We start from the raw sequence: 24,921 nt of genomic DNA, 5'->3' as shown, positions 1-24,921 counted from the left end.
TGGTGGGACAGAGCTCTCACCAGAGCCAAAGGTGATGGAGCAGCTCCCTGCAGATCCAAGCATGCTGGGCTGATGTTTGTGTCTCTCTGCTTTTATTGGAGGCAAAACTTTCTGTGCTGGGTTGTTGTGGTGTTTACAGTTGGCTCCTCTCTCATCTTGCTCACAGGATCCCATTTCAGCTCTTTTGCTCCCCACATCCCTGCCTTCTCCCCCTTCCAGGTCTCGGCACTCCGGCAGAGCAGTGAAGCCTGGCCTGGGCTTCTTCCCATTCCCATCGGGGGCAGAGCCGAGCTGGAGCATCTGTACAGTCAGTGCGAGTGTGGGGGCAGTGAAGGGAAAGGAGAAGGCTTAGGAGAGAGTTTTGGAGCAGAGGGAGGCGCAGGGCCGGTGGTGCTGGTAGGGCCATCACGGGGTGAACTGCCCCAGGAACACCGGTCCCTCGCCTGAGGCTGTGGAAGTTTTGCACTATGTGGTTTTGTGTTGGCATTGTGTCACCCTGTGTTACTGAAATGGCAGGAAGGAAAATAACAAGGGCTACAAAATGAACTGGCTTCTTGATAATCCAAGAATAGCAGGAGGCTGGTACACAGACAAAGGGCTTTGTATCTTATTTTCAGGATGCTGGAAGCTCTGCAGGTTGGCTTGGTCAGCTGAGTGGATGGTGTGTATCATTCAGATCCACATGAAAGCTGGTTGATACCAAATGTCTGTGGCCCTCATCCTTGCTTTAAACCCCCAAAGAAAAGAGAGAACAAACATGATGCAGCTCCTGCATGGCAGACACTTGCTCACAGTTTCAAACAACTGCATCTCCAACTCCTCGCACTCGCGCTTTCCAACCAGTGATCAGCAGCCACGGTGCCCGCTCACGTTCGCACATGCTGCCTTGTGGGGTTTCTTCCCCAACTGCCTTCACTTAGTTTTTTTACCACTTGATCTGTCACATCATGCTGCTCCCTGCTCCGTCCCTGCCTGGGTCACTCCCCCTTCGCTGCGTGCGTGCTTGGACGTGGCCTTTGACATTCCCACTGGCTGCTGCCCCCGGGTTGTTGTTTGAGCTATAGGAACGTCTGGAGATGCTCAGAGGGAATGGGTACCGCTGCCCTGAGTGCTGCAGGGTAAAAACGTGCATGTCCGTCCTCCCCGAATTTCTCTGACTGGTGTATGGTGGGTGGCAGAGGCTGTATGAGCAGGGCAGTGTCGCAGACCGTGCTCCCACGCCAACGCTGTTCTAGCTGTTAACAGCTAGAACCGTTTAACAATTCTTTTGATTACTTTTAAAATTAAAAAGGTCTATGCTTTAAAGAATTAGATTTCTAATGTGCCTGCCCTCTCTTGTGGTAGTAAAGCCTGTTATTTTCCTAGAGCGCTACGTATTGTTGGAGTCTGTGATGGATGAAAGCGCCCTGATCCTCGGACAGACCGTTCTCAGCTTCCTTCAGGGCCTCACAGTCTCTTTCCGTGGCTTAGCAGATATCGAGAGTTGTTGATGGCAGCCGGCATCAGTCCTGGCAAGCTTACCTCTGTGCATCCTTGCTGCAAAAAATGAGGTGGGACCGTGAGATGTGCAATCAAAAATGCAGGATTGTTATATTTTATTTGCACGCTGACAGAATATATTGCCATAAAGGTCAATGCACTCTGCCATCACATGTTTCTGATGGCTCGTGATGATTGATGTAATCTTGTTACGAAAAAAAATTTCTATTGCAACGCTGCGCTGTGCTGGGGTGGCAGGATCAGCGTGATGGGTTTGGTTGGGTGCTTCACCGTTGCCAGGTTTGGCTGGCATGTGCGGGCAGTGGTAGAGCTTTGCTTCAGGTAGCAAAACATCCCAACATCTGTTAGGAAATAGTTTGGAGAGGCAAGAGAATCCAGGCTGTGGAGAAAGCCAAATAAGAAACCGCAACGCGCAGTCATATGCAGAGAATAACAAAAAGCCATGTGGGGCCCAACGGGGTGATTATCGACTTCCCCAAAACACTGATCATCTTCCCATGCCCACCTGGGGTGAGCAAGGAGAAGCGGTGCCGCGTGGAACGGGGAGATGTTGCTGCAGAGAATAACTCCCTGCCCGCTCACGGCTCCCGCTGAGGCAGGGCAACCCCTCCCAAAAGCGACGCTGCCGCTTTGCAGAGACCGAGCGGGGCTTTTTGCGCGAGGCTAACCTGTCCCCTCTCAGATGAGATGCCATGGGTTTTGCAGCGTAAGGTGGGATCCAAATCCAGGGCAAAGTCTGTAAAGAGGAGAGGACTTTGTGTCGCAGTGGTTTGTGAAGATTTAACCCGTCAGATAGACGTGCGAAGTGCGTAAGCTCCCTGGTGGCACACGGGAGGGTGGGATCCCCCCGTCCCCGGGGGTGATGCTAACTGGCCACACCAGTGCGTTTAACAACACACCTGGGAGTTTCCCTTCCTGCCGGTCCCGACGTCCTCAGGAAGAGCAGCCGTGCCCGTGCAGCCCTTGTTCCCTACGGAAATGGCACGCTGCAAGCGGCGATGCGGTGGGAGAGGCAGCACGGTCCTGGTGAGTCAGCCTGTTCCCACACTGGCCTGCAGTGACTTACCGGGGACAAGGGTGGCTTGAAGCTCCCTTTAAAGGGGTCATGTTTGGGGGGGTTCACTGCTGCCTGGGAAACCGCTTCCTTCTGCGAATCGCATCGTTCAGGCAGTAATGCAGGCTTGCAAAGGCCTTTCTTGCAGGTGCTGTGGGATGGGATGCCTGGTTTATCACTCTAAGAGCCCAGAAGGGAATCCTGGCTTTGTGCTTGGAAGGCACAAACGAGCCGCTCTCCGGCCATGGTGGGGTTCAGACAGCTCTAGAGCAGCGGCCAGCATCAGCGTGGGGTGGCACCAGGAGGACAGGCAAGGAAAAGTTTTGTCCAGTGGTGCTACGCTTGTGAAAATAGCTGGGTGGGCAGAAAAAGGCTCGTTGTGTTGTTCTTGCTCAAGCTTTAATGCTGATCGTTGTGCTACAGGGGTCTGAAGCATGATATAAGTTACTCCATGACCTGAACTTCTAATTTCAGTGAGGGCAGGTTTGAATCTGATGCCCGGAGAATGTAACTGTCCCCTCCATTTCCCTCAAATGCCGTGCAGCCTTTGAGGCTCCCAGGTCAAGCAGATGGAAGTTAAACTGGAGGGGCGATTGCAAGCTGGAACTAGCAGCAAAAGGCTTTTTTCTTTTTCTTTTTTTCCTTTGTCTATGCCAGATGAGTATTATTTACAGGAAGAACTTTGTGCAGCTTTGAGATTTGTTTAGAGAAGGAGTGTAGGGGGAGGAGACAGCTAAAGGCATAATGGCAATGGAAAAGGTCACAGTAATGCTCAGGAAAGTCCATAATTTCTTGGTGTGGGAGTATGGCTATTCTGGGGACCGAGGGAATAACGGAACCCTGGCTCCAGTCCCTGGAAGGGGAGAAAGCACTTGCCAAGGGACGATCTGCAGAGCAACCAGCTCCCTTTGGGAAGAGCTCAGCACCCAGCAGCTCTCCCCGAGGCCTCACAGGGCTGAACCCAAAGCAGCTGCTGGGGACACAGAGGGTCCCTGATGCTCTGCTCGTTTGGAGTCACGTCCTTTTGCAAGCTGTGGTGGTGCCAGGGACACTCTGAGAGCATGTACCTGGGGAGCGAGTTGGAGCCCTGATCCTCAAGAGCAGCCCCTGGGTGCAAGTTTGCTTTATTTTTGATGTTATCAAGGGAAGTGGGGTTTGCCTGTAGCTTTATGTAATGGACAGAATAAACAAAGGAAATGAGGACAAGATGCCCTCAGCAATTATTGCCGAGAGCTGCTGTTGAATGACTCAGTGGCTGAGTTGTAAGTGCCTGGACATGTAGAAATAAAAGTTGCTGAGAAGAATAACGCATCTTGGCGCATTACAAGTCAGGACAAAGGACTTGCGCGTGGTAGACCATGGGAGGTGGCAGGGCTTTGTTCGAGTGAGTTTAAGGTTGATGAAAAGCTGTGAGTTAAGGAGGCTGGAGGCTTTGCTTTGCCTGTAGGATAGGGGCAACTCGGGGTTGCAGAAGACCAAGTGTCACCCACAGGTTCGGCTGGTGGGGAGCTCCCAGCCCGCCTGGGTCTGTCACCGGGGGTGTCAGCCACCCACACTCTACAGCTGCTTTGCTCTTCCGGTATTCAGTTTCCATCTTCCATCCAATATGACTTTCAATTCTTTTTTTTTTTTTTTTTTTTTTTAATTAAAAGCAATATATATATTAATCAGTAGGAAAGAGGATGAAACATAATTCATTGCCCACATAGAATTTAATTTGAAGCATTGAAAGTTGATGATGTTGCCAGTGCAATCCTGAAATGCTGTAATTCTCCTCATTCTCTGGTTTGGTTTTTGGTATGTTTCTGACCTAGCTGATTTTCAATGTTTTAGTGAGAAAAGGAGTCACATGCCCTGTATTGCTTTTATCTAAGGTCAATTGCTAGAAGCACCAGGAAATCCTTACATTCAGACCTTTATTAGTGCTCTTGCACCCCTGCCTGCTGCATGAAGGGGTTTTTCCCCCCCCTTTGGTGTCCTCCCTTCACATGTCTAAGAGAGCATGTTTTATCAAATTGGGCATAACACTGAGAAATGCGAGTTTGAGCTGTGCCCAAGCTGTACCAAAACCACCACATCCTACCATGGGATTTCAAATGCCTCTTTTTTTAATATTTATTTTTAGCAAATAGGTTATGACTCTCAGAACAGTTGAGTATTTACCGACCAGTTCAGACTTATGCAGCCTGAAGGACTAACATTACTGTAGCTAATTGCCCTTTGACGTTAATTGTCATTCAGCTACATCTGCATCTGTAAATGCTTTCCCAAATTGCTGTACTGACAAGTGAGATGCTTCAGTTGGCGAGTCCCACGGAAAGTGCTGCGGGTTGTCGGGGGATGTCATGGCTTGGGTGGTCTCTCCTGTCCTGCTTGGCAGCTGCAGTGCAAAGCTGTGATTTATTTCCTGGAGTGGGCTTTTGTCAGATAAACCTCCCAACAGTGATGTGAAATAACCTGACAGCTGATTCCTGCAGTTAATGTTGGGAGCGATGAGTTCATGTTGGGAAGGATGAGCTCAGCCCTTGCGAGTTTGATCCATCGGTGGAGGTTTCAAACCTGCCTCTGCGGCAGAGCTTCTCTTCTCTCTGTGCGTGCTCCTTCACGGACCAGCCGTGCTGTAGGAAATCAGCATTGGACGTTGATGTCTCAAAATACGTGCCAGGCTTTTCAGACAGTGTGTGCAGTGGGGAGAGGGCAGGAGGATGTCTGTGGCTGTGGGGGTTTGTTTGTGTGTGTTTGGCTTTGCTAAGTTTAAGATCATCGTGGGAAAAGTTAGAGCCCTGTGCTTGAGTGTGGTGGAGAGGGAATAGTGAAAATTTGTTTCATAATACGTGTCTGGAATAATGTCCAGATCTTACTGAGCCTTTTATGTCCTTTGGGCCATGAATATAAGTATGGGAGCCCCTGGGAATGGATATGAGCCAGAAAAACCTCCCGTGTCAGTGTACTGGGTGCTTATTATTGCAGGCATCTGCATTAAACCCTTTTACAGACTACTGCTGTTCCTTGGTGGACAGTTTGAGGGCTGCTGTTGGCAGAGTTTGTAACACAGAGTGAGGGTTAGTGGCTCCGGACACTGGGAAGCAAGGAACTGGAAGGTCGGTCCAGGGCATAGTCACACAGCCCCTGGGGAGCTAGGAGCAAAATGTGACCTTGCGCCTGGGTAAAAATAAAAAGTGTCCTCATTCCTATCCCTGTGGAGACATTACTGTGCCCAAAGCCCCTCCATCTGATGGACAGACTGCTACTGAGAGGTGTAGCGGGGGTGAGAAGCGTCAGGTGTAGGCAGGGGCATGGGTCAGCGGATGGAAAACCAGAAGCCGTGCTGGCAGACCATGTCCACCAGTGGAGATTGATGGGGGAAGACCAGTACAGGAGCACGGACAAGCAGGAGCAAGGGTGGGCAAGGTGGGTGCAGACCCAGCGGACGGCACAGCCCGCAGTGCTGCCGGGCTTGAGGGGAGGGAGCAGAGATGCAAGGAAGGAAACAACTTCGCTAGTGAACTGAGCGTGTTTCCTCCTCAGACACCCCAGGAGCAGGGTGTGAGCCATGGCATATTGGTCTTTGCCCTGGGGTTTGAATGGGGGGCATTTATGGACATTGTGAGCATTTCTGCAGCTCTGTCCCAACATGTACTGAAGGCGAGGAAGACGGGGGCAGGAGGTGAGCCAGGTTCTGCGTGCTTCTGGGCCAAAGTTGGTCAGCTCTTGGGGAGGAAGAGTAGAAAGCATCAAATCTTGTAAGGATGTAAGAGAAAACATAAAGACAGGAAACAATTTCTTCAGAGTTATGTGCTAGGATGAATTAGAACAGCCAGAAGTTTTACTGGGGCATACTGGGAAGAATTGCTGGAAGCCAACTGTGATAGCCTCTGAGAGGGTTAGAGCCATACAGGTAACCCTTGAATTATGTTACAATTGCATTTATATTTTATAAATGTTGTTATAAATAGTCTGGTGAGGTAGTGTGAGTTCTCATGACTACAGAAAGAAATTTTTATTGGTAATTTCTGCTCTGTGAACACTTCACAGCAAGGTTGGACATCTGCATAGGGATTAACCTTCCCCATGAATAGCACCGGAGCCATAAAGAGTTTTTAGCTTTGTCTTCGAACCTTCCCTTGTATAATCATAGCCCAGGTAGAGGGCACAGGGCTCTCTTTGAACTTGTCAGACGGAGCCCAGACCCCCTACGTGTGGGACCCATGCCTCCTTTAACATGCCTTAGTACGTGTGGGGTTTTAACTCTTCTCAGCTGGACAGCAGAACTGACCACCACAGGGAAAACTCTCTCTGGTTTCTTAGGTCAGGAGCATTCAGGACCAGAAGTTGCATATTCTTTTTATATCTACATGGTTTGTTGCAAAAGGTGTCACTGGGTAGAGAACAGCGGGTCAGAAAAGGAGGAGACACGGTGTTAAAAATACTGATCTTGTGCTCAGTATGGCAATAAACGGTGACTGCATATGGAGAGTAGGCTGCTCAGATAACCCACAACTCGTTGGCAGGGTTTCTCCTTCCTCACAGCCTCGTCTCCGCTGACTGTGGGCTGCCAGGGCTGCTTTACCTAGGACTGTTCCGTGCTGTCCTGCTATCCATCTGGAGGTGACCTTGTTTGAATTTCTAGGAGAGCACAAAGCTTGCTGGGGTGGGTTTGTTTGCGTTTCTAAGCAAATACCTGGCTGTCACGTGGAGCTGGAGCAGGTGGCGTGCAGCACCTTGTCCAATTCCAAGATACAGTTTCAAGGCAAAAATCATGGCTTATGATTATGTCCTCCACAGCCTGGAGGACCTCCTGTTAACCCTTGGAGTGGGGGATCTCTGGGTGTTTCCATGAGGCTCTGCTGCTCCCTCGGTGCTGGTAGGGCTGCAGGGACGGGGCAGTCTGCGAGAGCAGTCAGCCGTGCGGATCTCATGGGAGCAGGCTGCTAGCTGCAAGGCTGGCCACGCGTGGTCAGGTTTTCTGGTTCTCTTCGTGTAGCTGATCGGTCCTGGCTCCTTACGCAGGAGGGAAACCTTAGGGCGTGGTAGGACCCCAGATAGACAAACTCTTGAAGCAGAGCTGCTCTGCCTGGCACCTGGTGGATTTTCACATTGAGGATCCAGGGCACAGCGTTAGAGGGTTGCAAAGGCAATGGCTCTAATTCTCATCATCTATGAGGTGAACTTCTGGCGCTGAGTCCGGATGCTGCTGGCCATCTCATTTACAGGGCTCTGACAGGCTGCCTTCCACACCTCAACTTGCAGTCACCACCATCCCACCCTCCTGCAAGCACCTGCCTGGAGCACTTGTCACCCTATGGTATTTCTGTAGTTGATGATGATAAAATCAGGCACTTCAGCCCACGTAGGATATGAATCTTTTGTAGGATCCTCCTGCAACCGCTGACTTGAGGGAGTCTGATGTGTAGATTAGACCTTTGTGCCGCTCCTTGCTGAATCACATTGCATCTTATTTGGGGTTTCAGTTTGTTGTCCGTTTCCAGTGTATCAGGATTAATTTGAATTCTAATATTGTCTAAAATACAGGCATTTCATTCCCACTTGGGATCATCTTCATCTTTTTATAAACTCTCTATTTCCCATGTCTGATGATTAATGGATGATCCTTAGGTCAAAACACAGCTGGGAGATCAGGTTTTGGATTAAAAACTGCCTTGGCACAGCCCCTCAGAACATCCTGGAAGCATCCAAGCCCTGTTGCCTATAGATTATGGGCAAAATGAGACTATAAACCAAGTAAAGACCTCTGCTTTGGGGGGCTTAACAGCCTCCTCTGCTTTTCAAATCATGTAATCATAATCTTTGCAAGATTAAACACTGTTTCAGCTGCAGGTTTGTTTGTTTTTTTTTTTTTTAATTTCACTTTCTTATGGAATAAACTGGCGGTGACAGATGCCCAGGAGCCCTGGAGGTCAATGTTTTGTTTACTCACAGGAAACTTAGGACGCGAGCGGTGACGATTCCCTCTGGAGAGGGACATGGCTGTTTCTCACCTTCTCCTGGAGCACAGAGCCACCTGGCAGTGACCTTGCTGTCTGTCCCCAGGGCACGTGCTTTGTGAATAACCATCCCCTTTTCTCCTGTGCTCCCAAAGCCTTCCCAAGTGAAATCCTTTGTGAAAGATATATGCTTACGTCCACTTTATTGCCGAGGAACCTGGTCTGCAGAGAAACAAGCTGCTTCATTGGGTTCCTGTGGCCAGGTTGGGGTATAATCAGATATCCTGACTCCTGCTCCTTTGTCTAATGACTGTGCAGATAACAAAAGTGCTTCCTATTCCTGTACTTGTCTTCAGATGTTGATCATCAAGCTCGGAGAGAGCTAATATCCTGTATTAGAGGACTGAGGCCTGGAAAAAAACCAAGGTGGAATTTAATTTTGCCCAAGTTGAGCCATCTAAAAGCAGCTCTCTGCATCAGAGCTGGTCCCTGCAGCCTGTCTCCAGCCAGGGGCTGTCAGATGAATCACCCTATCTCCCACCTCCATCTTGGGGTGGAGGTGACTCATGGGCCGCAGTGCCTGGCTCCTCTGCTGACTGGGGAGGGTGTCCGGGGCTCCTGCAGATGTTTAATGTGCAAACGCTCGGGCGGGTGCTGCCCTGAGGCTCACAGGTATCTGTGGCAGAGCAGAGTCAAATCCAGGCCTTGGGATAATAACCAGAGGTCTCCAAAATAGTGGGCATCCTTCCTTTACAGACGCTCGAGGACGTGGCCACCAGTTTGCAGCAGTTTGCTTGGTGTGCTGGCAGTTTTCCGAAGAAGCAACAGCATCCCTCTGTGCAGCTGGGGCTGCTCCCCCCCCCAACCTGCTCAGGACATGGCTGGTTGAGGAATAGCTGGGTCGCTCTGAGGACAGGCACCGTTGCAGATCTGATGTCTCACAAACGGTAAATACATTTAGCCTGTACCAGTGAACGTTCTTTGACTCCAAAACCGTTCACAAAGAGGTGCTTTCGTGGAGAGGAAGAGGGGTGCCAGGAGGAAGCTTCCTGAGACAACACAGAAACATTTTTCTACCCGTGATCTCAGCCTCTGGAGATAAGGCTGGAATTTTGACACCCCCCAGAGCATCCTCCCTCAGCCCCTAGTCGATCCCGCAGCTCTGGACGGGGGAGGGAGGTTCCTGCCTGGGCGATGCTCCCGTGGGGGGAAGCAAAGGGTCGGGGCAGGTTTGGGCTGGAGGGACATAGCAGTGTCACGGATCCCCTGGAGTCCTCTGACTGCGAAGGATGCCATGCACCAAAGGTCAGCCTGTCTAACAAACTCTGACGGTGGTGTAGGGGTCATCAGAAGTGACCTGAGTCTCCAGACAGAGGAACCTCTCAGGTTTGGCTGGCAGCAGCCTGTGCATTCACTACGGCGCTTTGCACGCAGTGTGGTTCATTACTTACGGCTTAAGGTGCAAGTCCATAACCTTCACCACGTTGGGAATCCTCTCGTGCTGCTGCTTAGCACAGAGCAAGGCCTCGGCGGTGCTGGGAGTTGGTGCATGGTGGTTTGGGGTGCTCAGCAGCTGCAGGCTGAGCTTCCAGGGGAGAATCCACACCAGCACAAAGCTGACCTCGGTTCTGTGCATATGTGTGTATTTGTTACAGAAATAGCAGAAATTGCCTTTTTTTTTCTCTGAGGATTTTTTACAGTGGAGGCTGCACATCTGTGTCTTTGGGGTGAGTGACTTGAGGGAGGGGTTCTGGATTGGACCCGAACCTCCACTGCCCGGCTCCCTTACCCCGAGCATGCCATGTTCCACGTACAATGCTGCCTTTCACCAACGCCTACAGAATAGGCTTTGTGTCTCCTTCTGTGAGCCCTCTTTTAAGAGAGAAAAGCTTCCTTAGAGGCTGCAGGCAGTGCTCCGTGCTTTGAAACAGTTTTCACCTGTGCCAGGAGTGATTTCACTCTGCTTTGTGCCAGGGCTGAGCTGTTCGGCGGTGCCAGGTGCTTCACCTTTCCATTGCTGGCAGCTGCAGAAACCCATTAGAGGAATGAGTTGCACTGGGACCGCTTGGTACCTGGGGAGAAGAGTGTGTAATCATGGAGTAGTATCAAGTAGAGGTGGTTCCTACAGCTGGGGTTTATTTAAAAGAACCTATTTTTAATTTTCTGGCTGCCCCTCTGTAGAGCTGACTGCTGGCGAGCATGGCTTGGCAGAAAGGTAGGTGTTGGGTCTGGAATTATTTTGTCCTGTACAAAGATTTAAAAGGATGAACCAATAAGATATGAATGTTTATGTATTGATTCTACATCTTGTTTTTAAACTCATTTAGTGCTTTTGTACTGAGTGCCTTGCTCCTCTGATGTGCAGGAGCAGGACACAGCAGACACGTTCTGGGGCTCAGCGTGGGCAGTGGGTCCTTCTGAGAACCTGGTCCTCCATCAAATGCCTTTAAATGCTTCATATGGGAGAGACTGGGGGGAGAGGGGGAGCTCACAGGAAATTTAATCTCAGCATGGACTGCTGACCCCTCACAGATAAAGCCTTAAGCTACTCGTGTAGCTGACTTTGAGACTGCGGTCGGCCTTTCTGTGGGTGTCTGACTTGGAGATGGAAGAGAGAACTGCAAATGTGGCATTGACATTTTTAAGATGCGTTTCAGCCCTCAAGATAGAGGTGAAGTTAACTACAGTTTGTAAAGGCGCTTTTGCAAACTCTAGTGTAAGGTGATCTGCAACATTAGGCACTCAAATACGTCCTAAAAATTGGCTGAAGTTCTCTTCTATTCCAATTTCCCTGCTGCAGCCACTATTAAATATAATTGTAAGATACAAGGGAAAACATTCAAAGAATGTTACTAGCTTATGAAACTGGATTGCCTTGGCTACTTCTAGGGCAGACTTAAGAGGAGAAAACCCGCAATTGTATGGGTCCAGGGCTTCATCATAGTCTCAAATTGTAACTTCCCTCCTTCCCTGATGTTTAAGGACAATGGACATCATCTCAGTAATCTATAGATAGTGCCTGAATCATTCTTTACAGCTAAAATGTAAAAAACATTAAATAAGATATCCTTCCTGCTCCTATAAGCAGGGGAAGTGTTTGACACCTCATTTTACAGGCAGAGAAAAGGATATGTGGAGGAGGAAAGTGATGTGCAATGAGTCGTGGTAGAGCCGTGATGGCAGCGGAGCGGTTCCTGACTCCTCTCTCTGCAGACGGCTTTGCCCCTGCAGCCGAGCTGGTCCTCCCTGGCCGCCCACCTCGGCATCTTCCTAGGGCAGGTTAGCCTGGAACAAGCAGAGAATCAAGATGCTACTGGAGTTGGGGTTAAAGACAAATGTGAGAATGTGGATTTTTGATGTCCCAAGGGAGCAGCTGCATTTCTGAGCTTAAATTTGTTGTGTAGGGCTACCCAGGGAGCTGGTTTCTGAACTGCACCTTGGATCTTGGTTGCCTGAAAGTCAGGAAGCCCCTGCATAGTATCAGAGGATCGCAGGGCTCCTACCAAAGCGATCCAGACTCGTCACTGTACAAACACATGATTGCAAAGTGTGCGTGTGTGTGTTCTGGCTGCTGCTACGCTAGGGATGCTCGGGTGAAAGGGCTGCAGGTAGCGTTTGTAGCCCAAAGTACGTTTGTGTGGATGTTCGATGCAGAGAGAAAGGTGACCGTGGTCTGCTGAGCTGAATGCTTTTCCAAGATTACCTGTTCTCAGTCAAGTGGCCAGACTTGATGGAGCATCTCTTGTACTGGGCGGAGGAAAAGGGCGCTTTGTCACGAGTCTGGAGTGAGACTTGGACGTGCATGTTTGCATCGAAGTAAAATCCTTGGCTGAGTTTTTCCCTTTGCAGCATCTTTGGAGTCAGACACTGGTCTCAAAGCCAAAGGCTGCCCTTTATCTCCCCCGGCTGTGAATGTGGAGTTGCTCACTCAGGCTGGGGAGTCTGAAGGGGCCAGGTCTGCTCTGGGTGTCCTGTTAGCTGCAGGCGCTGGCACGCCTCCGCCACGCAGCCCGGTGGGTCAGTCTGGTGGGTCACCCGGGCTCAGGAGGACCCCAACCTCTGCCCGCTGTCGTCGGCAGCCCTTTGGGTAGTGAGCCACTGCCTCTTTGTTCTCAGCTTTTCTCCTTTATACACCCCCATCCCTCTCTGGGAAAAATCAACATTTGCCTTTCAGAGCCTGGCAAACAGAAGGGGTCTGTATTACATCCTGATGGCAGCCCCGGGCTTACAGGGCTCCGATGATAAATCCAGTGATGTTTGTTGTGGGGGGGAACCCTCTGAAACACAAGGAGTTTTGGGAGTTCTGTGTCTGAAACAAGAGCAGGGAAGCGGTGAGTGGCTACTGAGCAAATGCTGTGGCTGAAAAATAAAATTTAGATTGGGTTGAGATTGCATGAAGGCGGCAAGAAATTGATTTAAAATCTAAGTAAGGATTATTATTTTTTTTTTAATCTGAAGTAACGTATTGCTGCTTAGTGTGCTAAAGCTGTGCGTAGTGTCAGAGCGCGGCAGAGCCAGATGCTGGGCTGGGCAGTTTGCACCAGGAGTTCTCCTGTACGGTCAGAGCCAGAGTGTTACGGGGAGTGGGGAGGAGAGCTGCGGGGTGTCTGGGGAGTATTTGATCCATATGGAAATACCACATTGCAGTTTTAAAATTCCTTTCCCCTCCTTCAAATCTGACAGTGTTTTTTCCCAGCTAATCCATGGTCATTGCCAGACAAACCTGAGAAAGTTAGGTGCACTCACAAGTCTGGATGCTGTAAAGGTTTGAGGGTTTTTTGGAAGACAAAGGATGAGCAGTGATCGTTTGTTTTGTTCTTTGTTTGCATTTGCATCATGCTCTGCGTGCTAAGCCTTATCCCTCATCCATTCAGGCTCCCGGGAACTCTTGTGCTATTAATGTTAATGATTAACTGACACATTTCTAACTTGCTGGAAGCTCTCGTGGCAGCTGGTTAATGTAAGAGTTTGAATATTTCCTTCTTTGAGCAAGGCTGCAGCTTGGCTGAGTTCAGACGCCTTCCCTCCTTCCCATCTCTGCTGGGATGCTGCAGGTTCTGCAGAAACAGATGGGACCAGATCCAAGCTGCTCTCACGATGGCTTTGCGAGCTCTGTGACATACTCTTGCAGAACCTCCTTGTTTAGTGAAAATGCCGTGAGGATGCTGTTTGGTGTAGCTCTTAGGTCCTGCTGCTTCTCCCTCTTGGATTTCAGAAGCTAAGGACTGTGAGCAAATGAGGAGCATGGTGAAGACAGGGTAAGTTCAGAGGGACAAGATCTCTTTGGCAGTCTGGTTAGCTTCAACAGTGAACTGGAAGTGATTTTAGACTTGACAGCAGTTACCAGGTCCATTCCCAATTAGTACAGCTTGACAACAGTTTTCTGTTCCTCTATAAATTCTTTTCCCTTCCCTCCTGCTGCTAAGTAAAAGAATCGCATAACCCAGCAAAACTGACAGTACATGCAAAAGGCCTGTTTTTCCAGTTCCTTTCAATTTGTGTGGATACTCGCGTTATAAATACGCATTTGTACAAGTCATCCGATGTGTCAGTGTGGTGACGTGGCATCCCCTCTGCTGCCCGGGCAGATTACTGAAACACTCCAACCAGAAGGATCGCAGATGATGACTAACGTGCTTTTTCATATGAAAAACTGCTTGTGCTAATTTATTTTTTTTTCTGGTGTGCTTTCATGGTTGTCCAGCATATCTCTGAATGACTATCAGCTGTGAGGATTTTGTGGGCAGTAAAGAACAGACCATCACAAAGAGCAGTGAAATGATCTTATTTCTGTTAAATGAGTATCTGAGGATTGAGTTTGCTCACCTCAGAAGAAAAGTGCGGGGAAGAGCCATGGTCTTTCTGCTGTTTGAAGGTCTTTTTAACTATTGAGCCACTTGCCAAAACACTTGGGGTCACTCCAATGTTTTAATCTTGACGTTGAGATTGAATGTCTCTGAAAAGCCAAAACTTTGCTCAAGTACGAGCTTGAATTCAGGATGACTGGATAAAAATGTGCCGTGTGGGTTTTACAGGTCAGTCAAGGCAATTTTCTGGCCTTGAGCTCTATGGATGCATCAATTGATTTTCCTGAGAGTTACTACAGTTTAATTTGAATTAAAATTGTGAATCAAAGCCTGGACTTGAGCCAAAGTTAAAGTGCTGGGTCTCCTGTCATCTTCTACCACTGTGTGCAAGACTGGTCCTTCTACCTAACTTAGCTCTTTGCTGTGGCCAGGAGCTCTGGGCTTGGGGAAGCCTTTCTAATGTTGGAAAAATTGAGGCTTAATTCTTGCTGCCTCTTAGCATTAGCAAAAGCTTTTGGAGCATTTTTTTGGTGTTAGAATGTGTTTGGCATCTGCCAGAAGTATAACATTGTGGTAGGAATATATGCATCTTGCTATGACCGATTTTCCTGTGCTTTCCTTGAGGGTTATCTGTTATCCAGCCCCGGGCTGGGTTCTTTCTATGTGTGAACTCATGGCTCCACTTGTGTTAATGGTGCTGTGCTGATTAGCAGTCTTGTCTGGCCCCAGCTTGATGATATCCAGCTCCCACATAAGTGAAATGGTTGCTGGTGGTTCAGACCGTATGGTCTATGCTTAGCCTTCAACCTAGACACATACAGCTTGTTGGTGCGCCCATGAGGGGTTAGCTGTGTTGGAGAAGGTAGTGGTCTGCTCCTCAATCTGTAATCGGTACCCCATGGGAACGGCATCCCTCCATTGCATCGGCATCCCTCCATCCCAGTGAAAGCTCCCTTTGCTGCCAGAGAGATTTGATCCAGAATGAAACCATGCACATGGGTTGAAGGGCTTTTTTTTTTTCTAGCTATGCTCAGCTTCTTTGGAAAGAGTCTCTATTACACAGAATCTGGAAAAGTGTCTTTTATTCTTCAGTGCGTGTTTCTGATTAGTGCTGGAAATGAACATGAATTTTTTTCCCTTTTCTTAAACGTATTCCTTTTGAGGTTAATGTTGCAAGTGGATTTCAAGTTAATAGAAGTGAAGTTGTAATTGTGTGGTTCATTGGACTCAGGCTTGAATCAATAGATTCTTCTTCCTTTGCTACTCTGCAAGCAGACGTCTCTCCCTCATAGTCCTCAGCTCCTCCAGAGCCTCTCTGTCCCCAGCTGTCTCCAGTGATGCCCACATCTCCATGTGCAGGACTCCACCTCTGAAGGTGATGTCCTATGTCAGCATTAAAACTTTGCAGATCAGTCCCCAGCAGCTAGTCTGGTATGTTGGAGCAGCCACCGAGGTGGTGGTTGTGCAGTGTGGATCAAACCATGTGTGGTTTATCCTCCCTCTGCTAACAGCTCCAGGCCTTGTTATGGATGAAGTCTTCTCCATTTCTTTTATCTAAGGAGCTTTTAGAGCTTGTCTGTGTGAAGCAGGATGAAATACAGCTGCCGGTGAAGGTAATTCTCTTGCCCACTGTCTCAATGGTACCCGTGAAGTAGATGAAATGAGATAATTTCACACCATGTATGGTCCCAAACGGATGGTCCTAAGAGTGTTGCCGTGGATATGCACATCCTAAAAGGGAGTGGAGAACTCTGTCCCAGCAGTTTGCGCCGGTACCTGTGCCAGTCTGCATCTGCTGCAGGGCAAACGAGGTGACATCTGTGCTGTCATCTTATATCCTCCCTAGCCGACAGCAGGATGGCCTGAGGACATAGCAAAGGGCAAGATGGATTAGAGGAGGTGGGACTGGGTGCCTCTGCAGAGTGCAGGCTGGTGCAGATCCTGCCCTGGAGGGAGCCAGCTCTAAAATGCTGGTGTTTGTGTAGGTGCTGGAGACACCTCTGAAGTGTTCTGCTGGGGGGGGTTGTCTCTCACCATGCCGCTGCCGAAGTTGGTGGAGTCTAGGGATGGCTCCATGACTTGGCCCAGACCTGTACTCTCCAGGAGAGAGCTCCGGGGAGCCGGGAGCACGGAAACGTCTGTGGGAGGAAATTGGTCTTGGATGGAGACACATCTCCAGAGCTGTCTGGACACCCTGCCGCGTTCGTGCTGGGTGAAGAAGGAAGCTGAATTATCTGATCTCGGACCCACTAGTAAATACGTTTAACAGCAGCAAGGGTCAGATGAGCTGGTGCCGCTTTGCTGACTCCAGCATGGTGTGGGATGTCTCCTGCTGGTTTTGGCCTGTCCCTTTCTGACATGACCTCTGTTTGGTTTGGGTTCTTTAGTTTGTTTGGGTTTTGTTTTTACTGGACTGTGTAGAGAGCGCAAGTTCCTGGGTTACATCCTCCATTGTTTGTCCTCACCCCGTGGTTTCTCTTGATAATGGAAATTGCTCATTTGTTCTTTTGATTTTTACATCGTATGAGTGTAGTGGCATGGATCACTTACTGTGAGGAGAAAATAAATCTCAAGCGGCCTGTCGTGTTACTATTATATGCCTACATAGAAAGTTTGGGGTGTATCATGCAAACTCTGATGCGTTTTGGAGAACGTACGTGTTGACTGTATTGAGTTGAACATCTCTGGTGGTCCCCTTGTTAGCACCAGGTTCAGATTCACCAAAGCCAACTAGAAAAGTCACGCTGTAGCAAGGACAGCTTCTCCAGGCAGTCTGGATTGAGTCTCCCTGCTGCCCTGCACCATTTCTGCACCCTCTACATCAGGGCAAGCATCTATAAAATGCTCCTGTTTCAATAGTGAAATGCTTTATATCCACACTGCCTTATATCAGCAGCTGCAAGAAGCACAAAATTGTCTGGAAGGAGTGATTTAAACGTGAGCTGAAGTCTTGCTTGCACCAACACAGCCCCGTTGGAGTGATTCTTGCTGCAGCAGTTGTGAAGGAGACCCCAGCGAAGCCCGGTGTCCTTCGGTGCTGCTGCTGCCATATGGTCTCAGCCTGTGGATCTGGAGGGAATTAGTTGTTCATTATAAAACGGGGAAGAAAAATATTGCTCAGCCAGTGAGCTGAGGTGTGAGGGTAAAGCTCTGCGAATGTCATAGCTTTGTCCCGCTGCGGCACATCCGCTGGGTTGAACGAACTCTTCTTGGATTGACTGATTTTTAACTGTTGGGCTCTTCCATTTTGAAGTCATTCTGCTGGGGACGTGGGGAAGCATTCCTAATTTCAGCTAAATAAAGCATATTTCATTGTTTCTTAGTCCAGTGCACTACAATAAATTTATAGCGTGGCCTGAGGGTATTTGAACTGCGTTAAGAGGGAAGACTCATAGACACTGTGTCTGGGGTGGAAACCTTTGATTTTTCATTTCACAGCCCCGCAGCCCAAACCCGGGGCTCAGCCTGCTGCTTCCGTGCTATAAATAGAGGTAACCCCAGAACGTGCTCAGCATGCCGATGCTCTCCGGTCCTGCCCGCATTGCCGGCTTCCTGGCAGTGTGTTCAGAGCAGCATATTTTTAGCTGTTGCTTTCTCGTTTATTTTCTCTTTTTTTTTTTTTTTTTGGACAGATCTTCTCTTCTGTCTTGCCAGGCTGCCAGCTTTCTCTGGTGTTTATCTGCTTTCCAGGACTGTGTCTGGATCCTCCCTCGGTGGAGGGGCACTGGGGCATCACAGATAGCAAGCTTGGCTTGGACTTTGTAGCGGTCCCTCCTCTTTCCAGATTTGCTGTTAAGGCGCTGGACAGCCTGTACAAATTACTTGTTTGCTCCTTCTATTCCCTTTTGTTGAAAGGGGATTAACAGTGTTGTTATGTATTATTAATGTTGTTAGCGGGTTGAAGCTACAGCTGTCAGAACTTCCTTCTAACGCTGTCTCCAATACAGAGCGAATCAATCCAGCTTTTCCACCTTTGGGTATATCTATTTAAAAAGGGTGTCAATAGTAATTACAGACCCCCAGAGAAAACCTGTGAGATGGGGCAGATAAGCAAATGCTCAGAAACGTTTGCATAGATGGTACGGGCTCAACCAGGACGTGGATGCTGTGATGGCTGTGCTGCGTTGGATGCTCCAAGTCCTCTGTGTGTTTTTCCACTGGAGTCGCTGCTGAAGGGAATAAAGCCTATTTCCTCGGTGCGATCCTGTCCAAGCTTGTAAGCTCCCCGCTCTGCTTCCATCCCTCTTTGCCGCAGACCGAATGAAGTCTTTGAACATAAAAGGGATGTATTTAACTAGCTCAGCATGGCTCCATATCTGCGTTCCTCAGCGTGCCACCCATAAGGGACGTTTTTATCTGGTTTTTCGAGCAATATGAAAGCCAGGTTTCAGCACTGCACCTTGCCTGCACGCAGACAAAGCAGAGGTGTTCGTTCTCTGCAAGGAGCCCAGCCAGGACTCGAGCGCTCTTGCAGCTTGTCTGAAGAAGTGCTATTTAAAACTCAGCCGAGGAAATACGCCTTTTCATTCTTGCTAGTGTCCAAAGAAACAGTAGACGTTTAGAGAGGAGAAAATAATTAAGAAAAAAAATCAGGGACTTGGGTTTAATAGGAAAAAGATATATTTAAAATTTATAATGCTGGTTATAGCGCACAAGCTCAGAAACTTCAGCCCTTCTCTCGCTGTCAGTAACGGAAACGACACGTTGAGTTTGCCCTGTTGCAAAGCAGAGAAAGCTCTTGAAGGCAGACTGGGTGTTCACGCACGCGGGTGGACGGTCCTGGCTTGATTTTTGGCCCTTTGGGGAGCAGAGCTCTTTGGGGGGCAGAGCTGAGCGGGGGGACGGCTCCGGGCGGTGCTGGGCCAGGGGTTCGCCCTGCGTCGCCATGCTCGGGCAGCACGGCCACGTCCCTGGGACTGGCCCTGCGGTTCAGCCACGTGATGTTGTAGGCACAGAGGCTTTTTATATTAGAAAAGGAAAGGGAGAGAGAAAATGCGCATGCTTATATATATATATAAAAGCAGAGGCTTCTGAGCGTGAGACACTTTTTCCATGTCGAGTGCCAGGCAGCTCTTTTCCCTTCCCTCCCTCCATCCCAGGGCTCATTGGTATGAAAGTTTTCCTGTCTTTTATATGTTTGCTTTTTTTTTTTTTGGTAGGATGCACTCTTCCAGCTGACAAGTTTATAAGGTTGTGGCTATGTTACGAATCACAGTTTAGAGACGTTCTGCAGCTTAAATTGTGCTGTTTTAATCCCTTTGCTTATTGTCCAACCAATCTGGTAGACGGTGAGAAGACAGATTAAATATCATTAAACAACAACATCACCCCAAAAATCTGGGAGTTTCTTACCTGTTTGCAGGGTAGAAATCCCAATTGAAAATATTGGTGTGCTCAGAGACAGGGTTTGTGTTGAGCTGAGGAGCCTCTGTGGCTCTGTTCTGGAGCTCGACAGCTCCAGCATCTGGTGTCTGAGGTGGTTCCTCTAGCAGGACCCACCAGAGACTGAAGAGCTTCCAGACGTTCTGGGAATTCCACTATTGGGAAATCATCTTATCTGAGGTAGTTTTGGAGTTATAGCATCCCGTGTGAGGTGGTTCATTGCATTTATTGTGTCCACTGTTCCTGTGCTAAGAAAAAAGAAACTGAGGCACTAACCAACATACGGTTTCTGCGTATGGCTAGGTTTTAACCAAAGGCGACTTCTGGTTCTTGCGGAGTTGTTTGGCATACCTGGGAAACAAGCGTTGTGGCAATCACCGCTTTACAAAAAGGCAGCTGGGATGACAGAGAAATTAAATGAGTTGCTGATGGATTAGAAATGTTGCCATAGCCAGCAGGTCCTGCTGTCTTGCCTGGAGTCCGGGAGGCAGGCAGGCATCTGGGCGTTACCGATTACTTTCTGAAACGGGTACAGGAATGGAGGAGACAGATGTGTCTGTGTTTTGTCTTTCAAAGTAATGTACGATGGCGGGTGGCTTGAGATGTCCACGTATCTTTCTCCAGCACAGTGCACGTGAATTAGCGGTGTGCTACCCCGATGAGTATGATGAATGCTGTGTTCTGGCTTAGCATCTGCCTGGAGCACTGATGCAGCCTGTGCTTCAGCCCGCCTAACCCCGTGACAGGGTTCTCGTGTACAACGTGTTCCCAGGACGCTGGGTGCAATCTAGCCAGAAAGCCACCCCTTGCTTTCCCGTGATGCTGAACGCAGGAGCCACCGCTGTCCTCGCGACTGAGCTGGCTGGAGAGGCCAAACACCTCTGGGAAGCGGTTTCTTTGCAGGAACCTCTTTGCTGAGCTCTCTGCCAGTGCAGGGCACGTGCTGGTCCTTCAGTTCCTGTGCTTTCCTCTCTCAGCAAGGAAACCTGTCTCTGGAAATGCTGCACTTGTTTCCAGGTTAAAATATCCTGGAGCAAGAGGTGGAGGTGCATGTCCCACGTAATGATTTCTGAAGTTCTCTCTGGTGTTTCCAGAAACCCTAAATACATTTGTGGGTTTGATGTGTTTGAATAATAATGTTTGACATCTTCAGGGAAAGGTGGAGGTCTCTCTTCAGGTATTTTTGTGTTTAAAATAGCATATAACAGTCCTTTGATCACAGAGGTGATTGTGCATAACAGGTTCCCAACAGAAAATGTGCCTCACCAGATGTAGAGTCATAGTGGGGAGATTGTTCCACACGTACGTATTCACGTGAACTCCCTTGGCCCATTCAAACCTTCTTCTTGCTTTAGGAATCACCCGGACCTCCAGCGGGAGACTTCGGAGACTCAGTGATCAGACAAGTCCAAGTAAGTTGCATGAATTTCTCTCTTTGAAATTTCCTCATCCAATAAAAAATTAAAATAATAAAGAAGAGAGAATGTAAGAGGTAAGTCTCAGAAATCACATCTCCTGCCTCCTGTCTGGTGGCCATGGTTTGAAATGCAAAGCTGGCTGCCGCTAAATGCGGACCTCTCTATGCTGTAGAGAGCAGTGTATTTATATTTTAAAAAAACCCCAAACCCTCCACAAAACTATGAAAAGAGAGCAATATAAAATAAAAGATTAATTACTTACTGAATAATGGATCCAGAGAGAATAATTAGAAAGCCCTATCTCAATTCAAGGGGTCTAACACAGGGCAACAGAAAGCAGGAATGGCCTGAGGTTGAAATACAGCTTTTGTAATTAGCAGCTCTTTCGTACTCTCCTTAGCTATTATTTTTTATTGGAAGTGGAGATTTATGGATTATATGTGCTCGTGACTAAATTTACACTCCTAATTGCAGCTTAATGTTTCTGAAGCTGTTTCTGATTCAGAAGGAAGCAGGTGGGAGGGTTTCTTTCTTGCAAAAGGTGTTTCCCAGCCTCGGGAAAGCAGTCGCAGACGTCTGGGTGCTTGCGAGTGCCCGAGCCCGTACGCTCCGCTGGCGTGTGCGTGGAGGTCAGGACAAGTCCCTGCTGCTTACCTGCATTGGCCTGACCCAAATTATCCTCTGTGAGTAGAAAATTTCACTCTTATCTAAAATACCCAAAAGGAAGCTGAGACAGCCCATTTCGGGGCTTTTCCCTTAGACGACCCCTTTGGGTGGCTCTGCCTGCCCCGATGGACCTGTGCTGCTCCACCGTCCAAACCCCTGTGGGAAGCATCTGTCTCCAGAGTCGGAGTCACTTGTGCATCTGTTGGACTCGATAATCTTAAAGGGCTTTTCCAACCTAAATGTTTCTCTGATCACAGGCGTTCATCTTTCGTAGCAGATGCTTGGCTTCAATGAGGATCTTCCTTCGCGTTTCCTTCTCTGGGATGTGTGACCTTCCCTTGGGATTGCCTCCTTGTTTTCTCTGGGATGTTGACAGTCGTCTCTGCTGCTTGCTGCAATCAGCCTGTCTCCCCAAAAACCCCACTCTCCTTCTCGACACCCTGCTCCTGGCTATCCTTGGTTCAGGGCTTTCACCCGCTGCTGTGGTGACCCCTTGGTCTCTCTGTCACTCACAGTTGCTCCCTCCGGGCTCGATTTGCTATTTCAATTCATCTTCTCAGCCCTCATATCCTGTCTCAGCTCCCAGATGAGCTTATCAAAACAGACATTTTCAGCTTTTCCCTCTGTGTGGGTGGGAGGAGAAAGCCACCCTCGGGATGCCTTCCTGGAGCGGTGACTTCAGCGTTTTGCTGTATCAAGGCATCGGCACGTGTGGGATGGGGATTAGTCACAGACGTCCGGTTCAGCGTGCGCTTGAACGCCCTGGGAGCTGTGGCACTGCCCGCCTGGCCCTCATCAAACGCTAGTGATAAGCACAGGGACAGGAATTCACGTTGTGGCACTCACAAGGGTGCCGGGACACGGCGCGCCGTGACGCCGTCCTGCTGCTGGGACGCTTGCTGCTCTGCACCTGAAGCTTCTCAGTTACCATCTCCAACCCTAATGTTGTGAGGTATCGGTAGGAAGCTGTAAATATGGTCAAAGTGGGCCGCTGCACTCCAAACTAATGTCAAATGGCAGGAAAAATGCATTGAGTGATAATTTAGTGTGGAGCTGCTGTATTGGTGTGGGTGGTAAAGCTTCATGGCAGCAATTGTTCACACAAGAACTGAGCTGCGGTTCAAAGCTGCTGCTTCAAAACTGTGCCACCAGCACAGAAGCTGGTACTTTTGAACTGAAGTGCGTGTTTATCTTCTGCATGTGCAAAACTAAGGTTGCAGTCCTGGCCCTGGCACCTCATGTTTTCATATATGTATGTCTGAGGACAGAAAGGGGAATTGGGACAGCTCCAAAGGTAGCTGGAGTCTAGAGAATCTAAATTGAAAGACACAGCGCATTTGTTCGAGCTTGTTTTCTTTAGACTCTAATTATATATTTTCCATTTTTCTGGCGAGAGACCTTTTAAATTTTGATATTTTTTTTCAAGTTAAAAATCAAATGAGCAGCTCAGTGCTCCAGTTTACATTGCAGTAAATATTTATGACTCCATATAACTGCAGCTCAATTTCCCCTTGTTTCAGGTCCAAATTTTCCCCTCTGCACATCTGGCCTTGCACTCAGAAGCTTTTATTCCTGTAAAAGATAAATTGGGGTTGGGATGACTGAGCAGTGGTTGCAAGTGAAGCATTGCAGAAGGGGGTTGCTTTGGGCTCTTTGCCACCCTAAACAAAGAAAAGGATGACATGCGTTTCCACAGCCACCAGCTCTTGGGATCTGGATAGCTACACAGTCGTCCACAGACCATGTATCGCCTCGGGGCATGTGGTGACGGTAGGAGCCTGGAGATCTGACTCTGACCTCTCTTTTGGAAATTCTGTGACTCCTCACAATTTTTCTCGTCCCTTTGAAAGCGGTTGTATGGCATTGGCATCCAGCGTCGTTCAGTAAGCAGCAGTTCCAGGGCTTTGGAGCTTCAGTTTTTGTTTCATATAGGCCTGTTGCACAGTCCCAGGTAAGCCTGGGACTCGTCTGGGCTGGTCAAGGAGAGAGCTGGAGGCTATCAGAAAGTGTCTGAGAGCACTTACTTTAGGATGGGAAGAATAAGCTTCTTGGAGGAACCCATATCCCCATAGGACTATAGGGGACCATAATTTCTTTAGGTAACTATGTTTAGGGATATGGGAATCCTGTGCTTTGTCTCAGTTTGTTTTTCTTTAGCTGCAAAAGTGGAGTTAATATCATGCATACCTGAGGAATGCCCTGGGAAGGAGGAGACACCAAGTTAAGACAGTGTTCAAGTGTCTCAGGGTTGTAATGAGGACCACAGTTAGTGGTACAGAAGCTCCTTCTGATGTCCAGCACCCTGGAGGTGCTGAGCTAAACCAGGGCCCGTTCAGTGGAAGATGTGTGGAGCTGAGATCACCACTGGCTCTCTCTTTCCACGGCGTTGCTAGTCGTATCGGTCCTCACCCCTGCAGCTTGAGGATGGGCCGGCTCAGGGCTGTGGCTCGCCATGGACAGGAGCACCATCCTGGGGTGCAGCCTGATAGCGGGAGCTGGGAGGACCTCTGCTAGAGGACTGGAAGGACAAGGAAGATGGCTGGGGCTTGGCACTGTCCCCCTCAATTAGGGCATGGGACCCTGCCCATATGGTTGAGTTTTGTGAGTGGTTTGGAGGTTCTGTTCAACATGCAATTGGGAATGGGCAGAGAAGGAGAAGTGGGAAGAAGTCCTTTATAAAAGGCGCCATCAAAATTGTGGCCCCTAAAATGCCGCTGTTGCCTGATGTGCGTAGCTCAGGGCAGTATTTTTGCAGAGTTAAGAGTGGCATGTCAGGGAAGTTACTCCCACTTCATTTTCCTACAACTGTACCTGGTGAATTTGAAAGAGAAATATGTGCTGACATTTGCCATCCGGAGCAGCGATGTGTTCCCGAGCCGGCCAGAAAACAGCCCCAGAGCAGTTGGAGTGGAAGAAATCGGCATCGTGTTCCTCTCGGGCAGCCAGCTGTGCTCTGTACTTTGATTTGTTTCCAGCCTCTAGAATTCAGTTTTTGCTAAGAGGAAGGGACTTCCCCGGCGGGGGTAATGCAGGAGGGTCCAGAAAAAGGTAGAGTTTACTGATTTAGCTAAACCAACACGGTTTGGGTTTTGGGTTTTTTTTCTGTGTAGGTGAATGCAGGGAGGAGGATGCCTTCCAGCTGTGTTGCA

The 24,921-nt window shown here is 48.9% G+C and overlaps 1 protein-coding gene and 1 long non-coding RNA gene across 8 annotated transcripts in view; one reads left to right on the top strand and one right to left on the bottom strand.

Moving 5' to 3' along the window:
- SEPTIN9 (septin 9) overlaps positions 1–24,921 on the top strand; it is a 142,545-nt gene that overhangs the window by 4,777 nt on the left and 112,847 nt on the right. The window contains exons 1-2 of one of the 5 annotated variants that reach the window (XM_075770968.1): positions 9,774–9,804; positions 21,044–21,100. The exons of 1 other annotated variant lie outside the window; for it this stretch is intronic. In XM_075770968.1, coding sequence (XP_075627083.1) covers positions 9,789–9,804; positions 21,044–21,100 — 73 coding nt within the window. In that variant the 5' untranslated portion in view covers positions 9,774–9,788. Of the gene's footprint in view, positions 1–9,773; positions 9,805–10,683; positions 10,715–21,043; positions 21,101–24,921 lie in introns of those variants that run through there. 3 more of the 5 variants (XM_075770967.1, XM_075770966.1, XM_075770973.1) reach the window with 3 other exon arrangements.
- The window catches only part of LOC142604434 (uncharacterized), a 31,316-nt gene continuing 11,622 nt past the window's right edge, over positions 5,228–24,921 (bottom strand). Inside the window, exons 1-4 of one of the 3 annotated variants that reach the window (XR_012838311.1) lie at positions 13,246–18,850; positions 12,203–12,279; positions 9,951–11,784; positions 5,228–8,909 (exon numbers count right to left, since the gene is read on the bottom strand). This is a non-coding gene — a long non-coding RNA (uncharacterized LOC142604434). Of the gene's footprint in view, positions 8,910–9,950; positions 11,785–12,202; positions 18,851–24,921 lie in introns of those variants that run through there. The other 2 variants (XR_012838310.1, XR_012838309.1) reach the window with 2 other exon arrangements.

The sequence above is a fragment of the Balearica regulorum genome, chromosome 18, assembly GCF_011004875.1.
Source record: "Balearica regulorum gibbericeps isolate bBalReg1 chromosome 18, bBalReg1.pri, whole genome shotgun sequence".
NCBI classification, from domain to species: domain Eukaryota; kingdom Metazoa; phylum Chordata; class Aves; order Gruiformes; family Gruidae; genus Balearica; species Balearica regulorum.
This window is presented reverse-complemented; position numbering and strand designations above follow the sequence as displayed.